The sequence below is a fragment of the Vanessa cardui genome, chromosome W, assembly GCF_905220365.1.
Source record: "Vanessa cardui chromosome W, ilVanCard2.1, whole genome shotgun sequence".
NCBI classification, from domain to species: domain Eukaryota; kingdom Metazoa; phylum Arthropoda; class Insecta; order Lepidoptera; family Nymphalidae; genus Vanessa; species Vanessa cardui.
Window position 1 is genome coordinate 6372253 of NC_061153.1, and position 13419 is coordinate 6385671.

The window sequence follows — 13419 nt, forward strand, 5'->3', positions numbered from 1 at the left end:
ACACAGGATACGCTCGGAGGATGACTTAATGACGGTTTTTGGTCAAACGTCTATTTGAGTTTTAAATTTAACTATTTGTTTATGGACTCACAAATATTGTTTTTTGTTTTTTTAATTAGTTTAACTACTTAAAAGCAATATTAAGTATAGACACTTTTTCTGTGCATTGGTTTAGGTACAGCTTGTATTATATTTTTCTTGGAATTAAATTCGAAAACTTTTTAAAACGCGTAACATCTAATATAAAATCAATAACAATAAAATTTAATCTATCTGCAATAATTCAAAGTAATGTTGTTATAGTCTGCTTTAAAATTTATGTTGAAACTTGTTCCTGCATATTGCATTCAATTTGCCATCAAGTAATTACACATATACATATATATATAATATTTTTTGGTTCTAAATGATTAATCCACGACACTTAAAAGTTGGTTTTATAAATCCTGGGTCTCTTGGGACTAATCATGAGGAACTCATTGTTACCGTAGAAAGACACAAAGTAGACATATTAGGCCTTAACGAGACGTGGTTAAAAGCAGGCGAAGACGGGCGTGCGCCTAACATTGCAGGTTATAATCTTCGACATATACCAAGGCCACCAGGGGTACGAGCACGCGGTGGCGGAGTAGGATTTAAATAATAGTCGCAAATTTTTTACATCTTTAAATTTAATTAATTTAAATAGTTTTAATAATATAAAAATAATTTAATGTACCTGTGACATTTCCTACACCTGCCAGCTTGGTCTGAGAATAATAATCACTACCACAATTAGAACAAATCCAACACAACAACATGGAATCAATTAAAAGCTCTATAGCGGATCTCACGGAGCACTTTAACTTAAGGATGGCAGAGTTCCAGAGAGACTTGAGAAATGCTGTTCCTGCCTCAAGCCCCGTGTCCAATATCAACAGCCAATTCAATTCGTTCCGCAGTTTTGTAATAGCGGCTCTTGAAAGTTTGCAACTGCAGGTGGAGTTGCTGTCCCAACAATGTGATGTGATGGAGATGCGGTCACGTAGGAAAATACTCCTGGTTCATGGTGTTCCGGAGGACAAACATGAGAATATACCGGCTCATATCTCAAAAGTTTTGGGCGATCACCTTAAACTCCCTGGATTAACAGCTGACTCCATATCCCGTTCCCATCGCCTTGGTCAGCTTGGCAAAGGTAAGCCACGTGCGATTCTGGTGAAATTCAAGGATACTTCAAAACTCAAAACTCAAAACTCAAATATCTTTATTCAACATAGAAGCATTACACTTTCTTATTGATGGTCAATTGAAACACTACCACCGGTTCGGAAAGAAAATACCCTGACCTGAGAAGAACCGGCGAAAGAAACTCAGCGGGTTTTTTTTTTTTGTTTGTCTTATGTATTATGTAAATAAACAATTTAATATGAGATGAAATAGCCAGGAGGCGATCGTATCATTCCCAAGGTGTGCTATCGATCATAAACTCATTAATTGTATAATAACCTTTTACACACAAGCGTTCCTTAATAATTTTTTTAAATTTGGCAACAGAGGCATTTTGAACGCTTTCTGGGATCCTGTTGTAAAACCGTATACATTGCCCCACAAATGAGTTACTGACTCTACGCAGTCGAGTAACAGGAGTAACAAGTTTGTGTTTGTTCCTTGTACCAATGTTATGAGTATCACATTTTCTCATGAAATCATTAATATTTTTTCGTACATACATAACATTAGAGAATATATATTGAGAAGCAACAGTCAATATCTTGATTTCTTTAAATTTATTCCTTAACGATTCTTTAGCTCCTAGGTTGTAGATTGCGCGAATAGCCCTCTTCTGTAGCACAAATATGGTATGGATAGCGGCTGCATTGCCCCACAGCACAATACCGTATGACATTATACTATGAAAGTAGCTGAAATATACTAAGCGAGCCGTATCAACATCGGTACATAATCTAATTTTTTTGACCGCGAATGCCGCAGAACTCAGTCTACTCGCCAATCCGTCAATATGAGGGCCCCATTGCAACTTGGCATCAACAGTAAGGCCAAGAAACTCAGCAGAATCAATTGGATCCATCGATTCCCCATTGATGAGTACATCGGCTTTTACATTTTGTACATTTGGCGTACTAAATTTCACAATTTTAGTTTTATTATTATTTAGTTTAAGATTATTTACGCTAAACCAATGTACTATATCAGCTATAGCATTGTTTACGTCGTCGTACTGTACCTGTTTTCTATTAATTTTAAAAACTAAGGAGGTGTCATCAGCAAACAATACTATATCAAAATTCTTCGGTTAAAGACAAGGTCTGGGGCGCCAAAAAGAACCTTAAAGGCACCGGTATCACCATATCTGAATTTCTAACCAAACGTCGCCATGAAGTGTTTTTAGCAGCCCGGCAGCGATTTGGGATATCTAGATGCTGGACTGATAATGGTGTAGTGGTGGTGATGGGGTCCGACCAGTCGAAGCATCGTGTTCACACAAAACAGGAACTGGATGCCATCCCCAGTGACAGTGACAGTGTGGTTCAAGGCCCTTCTGCTGCGACTATTGTCTCAAATGCAGTTAAGGATAGCAAAACAACTTATTTGCGATCTAAAAGGATCGTTAAGAAATAATTTATCCTTATTATCTTGTACTGTTTTTGATTTTTCTATTGATTATTTAACATTTAACGTCTTCCTTTCGCGAGTACTTGTATCAACTTCGTTTCTTTCTTTTTATTGTCTTGTTTTTGTTTATTTCAATGTTCAGTTTAGTTTTATCACGTAATAAAACTAATATAATTTAACAAATCAGGTAGTAAGCAATTTTGTGTTGTAAAATGTAAACAACTAAACACTGTCACGTTGACATCTTGACAAGTGCATTCATACTGCGTTCCGTTATTGCTTTGAGATATAAATGTCATAACGAATGTTTATCATAATTTAGCTTCTGCATTATTTTTTCTTTATCTCAATACTAGTATAGTTTACTTATTGCATTCATTATATATTATTTTTGTTACTATAAATATGTTACTTTTTGTTCTTTTCCTTTTTATATTTTTCTTTTTTATTTTATTTTTTACAATTTTGTTTTTTTTGTTGTAACGTGTTTTATTTTTACTTGATACTATCTATTAGTTTACAACGGTTTTGAATTTGTTTTTTACCTTTTAAGTGATTCTTTCTCTCAGACCGCTGGTGGGTTGGTTTCTGCCTTTATTGGTTTATTATTATTATAACTTATTTACTATTTATTATAAGTTATTTATATATAAATTTTCTTATTTTATTATTGTATTTTATATATATCTATTATAAAACTATCATAATGTCATTAAATAATAGTATATCTAGTAGCCATTTTTTGTCTTGCTCATCAAATGAAGATCTGTCAGTTGAGGATGAGGATAGTTTCCACAGTACATCTTCCCTCCCTTTAAACGTCGTCCTTAATTCTTGTTTCTCAGATTCAATGAAGAATTTCAACGTTATTCACATTAATGCACAGAGTATTCCGGCCCATTATCCCGATATGCTTGCGTCATTTGAATCTCGTAATATCCACGCGATTCTCATCTCCGAATCCTGGTTAAAGCCATGTTTACCATCTACATCTTACTGCTTACCAGGGTTTACACTGATACGTAACGACCGCATTGGTAAAGGTGGGGGTGGAGTCGCGATCTACCTTCGTTCTTATATTCCCTTTACTATTGTTAGCTCGTCGACTCAGCCTCCTCCAACTAATGCTGCTGAACACTTACTCATCGAAATAACTCTTTCTCTCACCAAAATTCTTCTCGGCGTATTTTATATTCCCTCTCTACATATTGATTATTTTTCTGCATTCGAAAGTTTATTAATTAATTTGTCTCCCTTATACAGTCATACCATAATTATGGGTGACTTTAATACATGTCTCCTTAAAGGTGACAACCGATGCAGAAAGCTAAACTCTGTAATTGAAGCGTGCAACCTACACATTTTGCCTCTCTCGGCCACTCATAACCCCCCTAACTGTGTCCCTTCACTTCTTGATCTTATTATAGTGTCATCTCCAGATTTTGTCCTCACGCACGGCCAATTTGAGGCTGATGCTTTTTCGAATCATGATCTGATTTTTGTTTCATACAAAGTTCGTCCTCCTAAAGCAAAATCGAGAATACTTCTGCGGCGTAGTTTTGGTGGAATGGATAAAGAACGTCTTACTGAGGATGCTCGCAAAATTAATTGGTCAGCTGTAGTCGATGCCAGCTCAGTCGACTTAAAAGTTGACATGTTTAATTCTTGTCTGACTGGTCTCTATGATAATCATGCTCCGGTTAGACCTATTAAAATTAAACACTTACCAGCGCCTTGGCTATCTGAGGAATTAAAAAGTCTAATTGCGAAAAAAGCTATGGCTAAAAGTAAATTAAAATCTGATGCATGTGACAAAAACCGTATTAAATATAATAAAATCCGGAATCGCTGCAATACATCGTGTAGAGATGCGCAACGACGCCACATTCATAAATCAGTCGAAAACGGCGACCCAGCTAAAGTTTGGAAATTCCTCGAATCGTTTGGAATTGGCAAATCATCTCATAATTCTCTTCACCGTAACATCGACATAGAGTCTCTTAATAAGCATTTTTCTTCATCTGACGTTATTGACAACGCAGAAAAAGAGCGGACGTTAAATATTCTTTCTTGTTTGCCAACCTTTGACTATCCACCGTTTAATTTCATTCCTTTCACCGAATGTGATGTTAAGAAGAGCATAGTGTCCATCTCTTCTAATGCCGTGGGCGACGACGGCGTTGGCCGTAATATGATTGTACCTATCCTTGAAACTATTGCTCCTGTTATTACTCATATCCTTAATGAATCCATCACTTCCTCAAAGTTCCCCGATGCCTGGAAAGTAGCCCGTATTATTCCACTCCCCAAAAAGGCTAATTCTATGAACGACACTGATTTTCGTCCTATCTCCATCCTTCCATTCCTTTCCAAAGTTTTAGAAAAACTAGTGCTCCAGCAATTAATAACATTCCTAAATAGGCACAGCCTTCTTAATCCACTCCAATCTGGCTTTCGCTCCGGTCATAGTACGGTCACAGCGCTCGTGAAAATTACCGACGACATTAGATTGGGCATGGATAATAAACAACTTACAGTGCTGACATTGTTAGATTTTAGCAATGCTTTCGGTACTGTCAACTTTGACATCTTATTGAGTTTGCTGCGTTCTCTTAACATATCTCCATCGGTGTTTGGCTGGTTTCAGAGTTATCTTAGAGGCAGAAGGCAACGTGTTCAGGTAGACGAGACATTTTCGTCTTGGTGTGAAGTACGTGCTGGAGTGCCTCAGGGTGGCGTGTTGTCTCCTATTCTCTTTACTATTTTCATTAATTCTATTACTCAAAAGATTTCTTCTCTCTACCACATGTATGCAGATGATCTCCAGCTTTATACCCAGTCAACCTTGGATAACTTGCCCAGCGCTATCGCTGCCATTAATGATGACCTGGTTACAATCAGTGATTGGAGCAAGTGTTATGGTTTAAAGATCAATCCATCAAAATCACAGGCCATTATTATTGGCAGTGCTGCTATGATTTCAAGAGTTGACTGGAGAAACATTCCTACGATTATATTAGATAATTGTACTATACCATATAGTTCTACGGTAAAAAATCTCGGTATACATCTAGATTCTACACTTTCATGGTCACATCAGTTAAATGTAGTCAGCAGGAAAATGTTTTCGGCGATGGGCTCTCTACGACGTCTCCGTTCCTTTCTTCCTATTTCCACCAAGACTATGTTAGCACATTCTCTACTTCTATCTATTCTCGATTATGCAGACGCAAGCTATCTAGATTTAAATGAGGACCAATTAAATAAACTTGAGCGTCTTCAAAATCTAGCTATACGGTTCATATTTGGCTTACGCAAATATGACCATGTCTCTGAATTTCGTACTCAGCTCAAGTGGTTACCTATTCGTTTTCGCCGGAATCTACATATTGTTTGTCTCTGTACTGTGTGTTATTCAATCCTCACTCACCTATTTATTTGAAAGAAAAATTTAAATTTTTGAAGTCTCGCAATGTTTTTGACGGACACAACATGAACTTACGTTCATCTGAAAATTTACTTTTAAATCCACCTGTGCAGAAAACAATTTTTTCCAAAAAATCTTTTACGGCTGAGGCTACTCGATTGTGGAATGCCCTCCCGCTTAATATTAAATCTGCAACCTCTTTAACATTATTTAAAACTAAAGTTATTAATTATTACCTCACACTCTCACACTGAATGGCGACTAGATACCATTTGTTATTTGTATATATCTGTATATTTATATGTTTTTATGTATGATTCTATGTATATATGTATGTATAAATGTATTTATGTACCTAGCTATATGTATGTAGTAGTTTATTTATGTATTATATTATTTGTATCTATGCATGTAGTCTATTTTACACCACCTACCATTTCTCTGTTGGCTACTACTCCATATCACCTCGGTTGTCTGGAAGAAATCGCTTTAAAGCGATAAGACCGCCGGTTGTACCATCTATTTTTTTTATGTGTTCTTACTTATCTGTTTAATTTGTGGTGTACAATAAAGTGTTTAAATAAATAAAATAAATAAATAAAATTTTATATAAGGCGGGGTTTAACCGTACGCACTCTTACTCATCCTCCCTCGTCCGTTGAGCAGATGTGGATAGGAATTAAAATCAAAGGCAAGCAAATCGTAATAGGTACAGCCTATAGACCTCCATGGTTAAGTGTGCTAACATTCTTCGATGCCCTGTATGAGACTCTGAGTACGTTTACATGGCGCGATCATCTAATAATAATGGGCGATTTTAACATTAATTTTCTTAACAATAATCAGAGTGCATTGCTGAACTTGAAAATGTTAATGATATGGTGGAGGAATTTAACAAGATAGTGCTTCGTGTTTATAATACTTTAGCACCTCTTAAATGTATTAGCATCAAAAATCGGCAATACCCGTGGATCACCGCTACCATCAAGTTTATGATGAAACATAGGGACAGTGCGCACACACGTGCAACTAAAAATAAAAGCGATGTTCATCTCAGTTACTATAAATAATTAAAGAATTTAGTGAATCAGGCAATAAAAAATGAAAAAAAGGCATACTTTGATATGTATGTGAATAAAAATATCAAAAATTCTCGGCTCTTATGGACGCATATAAAATATAATGTAAATATCAATAGGAAATGTGACATGCAGCTACCAGAACAATTACCTGGCAAAAACTTTGTTCTCCAATCGGATATTGATTTCTTTCTAACGCATAAATTTGGACATTCAATATTTAATATAAATGTTGTTACAGAGACTGACATATTCAGACATATCAAGTCATTGCATACTAACGCCATCGGATCTGATGGCATCTCACTTGATATGTTATTACCTACGCTTCCTTATTCAATTCAATTAATTACAAAAATCATAAATAAATCAATAACGACTAGTATTTATCCTAATCAATGGCATAAGTCCATAATTAAGCCCATACCAAAGAACAGTAACCCTACAGAACTAAAGGATTTACGCCCTATTAGCATCCTGCCCTGTTTGTCCAAAGTTCTTGAGAAAGTAGTTTGCAATCAATTAAGGGACTATCTCGAACTGAACAATATTTTGCCTTCAGAACAATCTGGGTTTAGAAAGAAAAGGAGTACTAAGGAGTAAGGAGACGATATCCTATCTGCTCAGGACAGGGGGGAGGCGACTATCCTTGTGCTTCTCGATTACTCGCGAGCTTTTGATAACATAAACACCACTCTATTACTTTCTAAATTAGCATACTATGGTTTTAGCTCAGAAGCTGTAGAGTGGTTCAAAAGTTATATGTCCGATCGCACTCAATATGTAGAAATAGGACGTGAGGATGGTAATGCTGATAAATCTGTCTGTAGCCAGGTAAACAGGGGCGTACCGCAGGGATCCATCTTGGGCCCTATTCTTTTTATAATCTACATATCAGACATAGTAAACAAAATAGAGAATTGTAAATTTCAGATGTACGCGGACGATATACAATTGTATATATCATTTAAACCAAGTGAGATAAGTTTAGCTTTGCACAAGCTTGGGCAGGACTTAGACCGTATCTCCAAATGGTCGGAGTCAAACACTTTGACTATAAATGCGGCCAAGACAAAATACATGATTTTTGGCACAGATCGTCAAATACAATTAGTTAACATTTATAACCCTAAAGTAGAGATAAGAGGTGAACATATTGAAAGGGTAACCGAGGCACGTAATCTAGGTGTACTAATGGACGAAAGACTTCGCTTTGAAAATCATATAAATAACACTGGTCTACATCAGAATTACCTTTTACATGAAAATATACTATATTGATTGTATTCCACTCGCTGAACATAGATATACAAGTTAAAATTCTTAGTTAGCTCTTATTGTGCATTTATGCCATATAAATATAATAGCGGGTAGCGCGACAGATATATCACATTAATGATGATAACTCAAAATATTTAGTGATTACCCGCGGAAATTTTATTATTTCACATTTGTTTGTTGCGTTTAACGCTGACTGTGTTTTATTCAACAGTTAAAACGTGAAATTGTTACCGTTTTTTTTACATTTTTAGTGAAAAATCTACAGTTTTCGTTATGTCGCGTAAATGTGTTAATAGTGCAGACAATTTTTGCTACATTTGTGGTAAGGTGACCCTTACTAACCAAAGATGCTCAATAACTCAACGTTTAGAAACTGCTTACTTCCATTATTTTGGAATTAACATTAAAAACCAAGACAAATCGTGGGTACCACATTTTAGTTGCACAACTTGCTCCACAAATCTGATTAAGTGGCTAAACAAAAAGAAACGTTCATTGCCTTTTGGTGTACCAATGATGTGGAGGGAACCTACCAATCATGCGAATGACTGTTACTTTTGCTTGACTCCACCCATCCAGCACGGTATATCACGAAAAAAGAAACGAAGCGTAGTATACCCTGACGTAGCCTCTGTATCGCGACCTGTACCACACGAATCGATTTACCTGTTCCTCGACCTCCCGAAGAATACCAGGAAGATTCTGAAGAAGCGATGATTTCAATGGAAGTTGACTACAATGAGCCTACAGCCTCACAATCGTCAGAGTTTGTGGGTGACAATATTGTTTGTGACGAACCTCATAGAGTTTCGCAATATGAACTCAGCGACCTTATACGAGACTTAAATTTATCAAAAGATAAAGCGGAATTACTAGGATCGAGACTTAAGCAATGGAATTTGCTTCAACCGGATGTCAAAATCAGTTTATACAGATATCGTCAGAAGAACTTGATACCCTATTTCAAATCCGAAAACCAGCTTGCATTCTGTAATAACGTAAATGGCTTGATGAACGCTTTGAACATTGAATACCATCCACAGGAATGGCGGCTGTTTATAGACTCCTCAAAATTGAGTTTAAAAGCTGTTCTTCTCCATAATGGTAACACACAACCATCGATTCCGTTATGCTATGCTGTGCATACTAAAGAAACATACGAAAATATGAAATTAATTCTAGATGCTATATCATACTCAGAGCACGAATGGCAGATTTGTGGTGATCTAAAAGTGATAGCAATGGTGTTGGGTTTACAAATGGGCTATACCAAGTACTGTTGTTTTTTGTGCGAATGGGATAGTCGGGCTAGATCTTTACATTACATAAAAAAAGATTGGAATCCTAGACTAAGCCTAAATCCTGGAGAAAAGAACGTCAAGCACCTTCCTCTAGTTAATTCCCAAAAAATTCTTCTTTACATATCAAATTGGGACTAATGAAAAACTTTGTGAAGGCTCTCAACAAGGATGGACCAGCATTCAAATACCTGCAAAGTAAATTTCCACGTATAAGCGACGCTAAAATTAAAGAAGGAATCTTTATCGGACCTCAAATAAGAAAGATTCTAAAGGACCAAAACTTTGATTCAGTTTTACAGGGCTTTGAAAAAGAAGCATGGGAATCTTTTAGAGCAGTCATTCATGGTTTTTTGGGCAATAACAGAAATGAAAATTATGCTGAACTTGTGAACAATCTCCTTCAAAAGTATCAACAGTTGGGTTGCAATATGTCCCTAAAAATTCATTTTCTTCATTCTCATCTTGATTTTTTCCCTTCTAACTGCGGTGATGTAAGTGACGAACATGGTGAACGATTCCACCAAGATATCTCGACCATGGAAAAGAGATACCAGGGCCGATGGGATGCGTCAATGTTAGCGGACTACTGCTGGAATTTGAAAAGAGATACCCCTAACAGTGATTACAAAAGACAAACGAAAAAGAGAAGAAAATCTTAAATAAATACGTTATTTTTCTTTTTAATTGTAATATTTCCAATTTTATATAAGTAAAAAGCAAAAAATAATAGTAAATAATTATTATAGTTTTTTTTAATAAAATATTTTGTACTTTAACGTGTTACTAGAAGCCAAATTTTGTATATTAGGTATATTTCCAAAATAAGAGCTAATTAAAAAAACATATTCTTGTTTTTCTATTCAGTAACCTTAAAGCAATATAAAAATAAAGTATTCAATTGAAAGGCACACAAAAAGTTACATTTTGTAGACCAGTGCAATATATCAAAAACTTGTTTTTATAGATTAAAGATCCTTTATCGTATAAGAGACTCAATTTCAACGAATGTCCGTATCAAACTATGCGAGGCCTTAATTTTGTCTAAGTTTAACTACGCTGACGCAGTTATAGGGCCCCGCTTACTTGCACGCACTAAAAAGGTAATACAGCGAGTGCAGAATGCATGCGCACGGTACTGTTTCAATATTCCACCTCGTACTCATGTTACGCCTTTTCTAAATAGTGCCAATATTTTAAAAATGAATTATCGTAGACAACTACACTTTGCATCGTTACTTTTTGGTGTTATTAAATATCAGATTCCTCCTTACCTATACCACAAACTACAATGGTTAAAAAGGAACAGTAATGAACATGTCACGCGAGCGTCACTTTTTATGCTAAAAATGCCCCAGCACAGAAGCTTTGCAGCGTTCCGAGGCAGCTTCAGGTATAACGCCACCAAGTGCTGGAATGATCTTCCACCTCCTTTGCGGGACCTGAAAACAATTTCAACATTTAAAAGTAAATATAAACAATACTTGCTAGATAAACAAAAAACTGAATGAGGATACTAGATACTCATTTATTTAAATAAAACTATTTATAACGGATGAATCGCGTATATTAATTATTTTTAAACATCCCGACGTTTCGAGCACTTTGCAGTGTTCGTGGTCACGGGCAGACACGTGTTTTTTTAATTAGCTCTTATTTTGGAAATATACCTAATATACAAAATTTGGCTTCTAGTAACACGTTAAAGTACAAAATATTTTATTAAAAAAAACTATAATAATTATTTACTATTATTTTTTGCTTTTTACTTATATAAAATTGGAAATATTACAATTAAAAAGAAAAATAACGTATTTATTTAAGATTTTCTTCTCTTTTTCGTTTGTCTTTTGTAATCACTGTTAGGGGTATCTCTTTTCAAATTCCAGCAGTAGTCCGCTAACATTGACGCATCCCATCGGCCCTGGTATCTCTTTTCCATGGTCGAGATATCTTGGTGGAATCGTTCACCATGTTCGTCACTTACATCACCGCAGTTAGAAGGGAAAAAATCAAGATGAGAATGAAGAAAATGAATTTTTAGGGACATATTGCAACCCAACTGTTGATACTTTTGAAGGAGATTGTTCACAAGTTCAGCATAATTTTCATTTCTGTTATTGCCCAAAAAACCATGAATGACTGCTCTAAAAGATTCAAAGATTGTTATAAATAGTTTTATTTAAATGTGTAATCATCGCGAAAATTTAAGACAACATTACTCATTTATTATTTTTTATTTATTTTATTTTTAAATAATTGTTCTATTATGAGTATGTATATATATATATGTTATGTTATAGTATGTACTCGTGTGTAGGTATTCAGTATTTAAAAATTGATATAAATTATGAAAATAAATTTTAACAGAATGTAATTATTATAATACACTAAGTATGTTTAGTTTACTTTAGGAATACGATTAATAGTAAGAGTAGGTACCTGTCTGTTTGCGGCCCGATAGCACTTGGAATGAGTCATGCCAGCGCTCGGTGACCGGTTGTTGTTATTATTGTAGTTTTAAACACAATCTCCGACTCCAATTTATTTTATTTTTTTTTGTATTGGATATTAAATATTATACTTCCACAGGTTTAAATTTTCTTGGCGTTAACTTTCTGTCTAACATTAGTATTCTCCGTATAGTATTGTTTTTGATCACTTACACTCGAGAGCCTAGAATATAAATAAATAAAAAGTAAAGGACTTGGACCAGAGAAATATAATACAACTGAAAAGCCGAAGTTATGATCTTATCATATGTAATCCAAAAATATTGACTTACCATTGCGATGTCTGTTTTTCTTTTTTTTTTTTTCCTATTACTTGTCATTGTTGCTATTTTATTTTAAGTTTTATTTTAATTACAAGTTGTGCCTATAATAAACGATGATTATAATTATTTAGTGCGGACGAGCAGTACGCACGACAGCTCAGCGCTAGAGGTGACGCTCAGACTGAGAGTGAGATGGAACATTAAGTCTACATTGTTATTGTTATATATATTTTTTTTCTCTAACATTAAAATTGCCGTTTAGTTGCTTCTATCTCATGTAGATATCTCACTCGCACAGCGTTCTGCTAGGACTGTTTATTGTTATTATTGTTATCATTTTATTATTATTTTTTTTTAATTACTTTCGTTATATTATTGTAAGAATTTTTTTTTGCTTGTTTTTAGTGTTTAGATTTGCTTTGTATTACTTTTATTACTATTTTTTTTTTGTGTCACAGCTGTCAGCGCATACCTTCTGGAGACCGCTGAAAATCAGTTTAGAAGCATCATTGATGCTTCTTCTTTTACTGAGCGAATCTCCATTTGGTATTGTTGTACTGCAGCACATTTTTTTTTTCTTCCCTTTTTCTATTATAATATTTTTTTTTTTTTTTTTTGTGTAATTTTAATTTATTGTGTTTTTTTTATACTGTTTTTATATGTGAATAAGATTGTTATTGTGTTGTAGTGCAACTTGACCAATAAATCTTTATTATTATTATTATAAGTATTTTAGTAAGCATTTCTAAGAAGTTGGGATTGTTATTTATTTGGGAGCATGGGAGGGACAATTACTAATGATGGATTGATGGGTTTGTTTATTATATCCTTTACCAAGAGGTCATTATGAGTGAGGTGTACTGATCATAGTCTAGCGATAGGATATTTATATCTACTATTATTTGTTTTGAATGCTCCGATTTAAGTTTTTGCCTTTGGCAC

The 13419-nt window shown here is 34.8% G+C and overlaps 1 protein-coding gene and 1 long non-coding RNA gene across 2 annotated transcripts; one reads left to right on the forward strand and one right to left on the reverse strand.

Moving 5' to 3' along the window:
- The first annotated feature begins 798 nt into the window (after positions 1–798).
- Positions 799–2622, forward strand: LOC124542508. Its single transcript, XM_047120450.1, has 2 exons — positions 799–1210; positions 2288–2622. Exons 1-2 carry the CDS (start codon positions 799–801, stop codon positions 2620–2622), a joined length of 747 nt encoding a protein of 248 aa, XP_046976406.1.
- Positions 2623–11071: 8449 nt separating this feature from the next.
- On the reverse strand, positions 11072–12526 carry LOC124542721. The gene is made up of 3 exons (XR_006967365.1): positions 12487–12526; positions 12144–12377; positions 11072–11143 (listed from the first exon to the last, which is right to left on the reverse strand). It is a non-coding gene; the product is annotated as an uncharacterized LOC124542721 (long non-coding RNA).
- Positions 12527–13419: the final 893 nt, after the last annotated feature.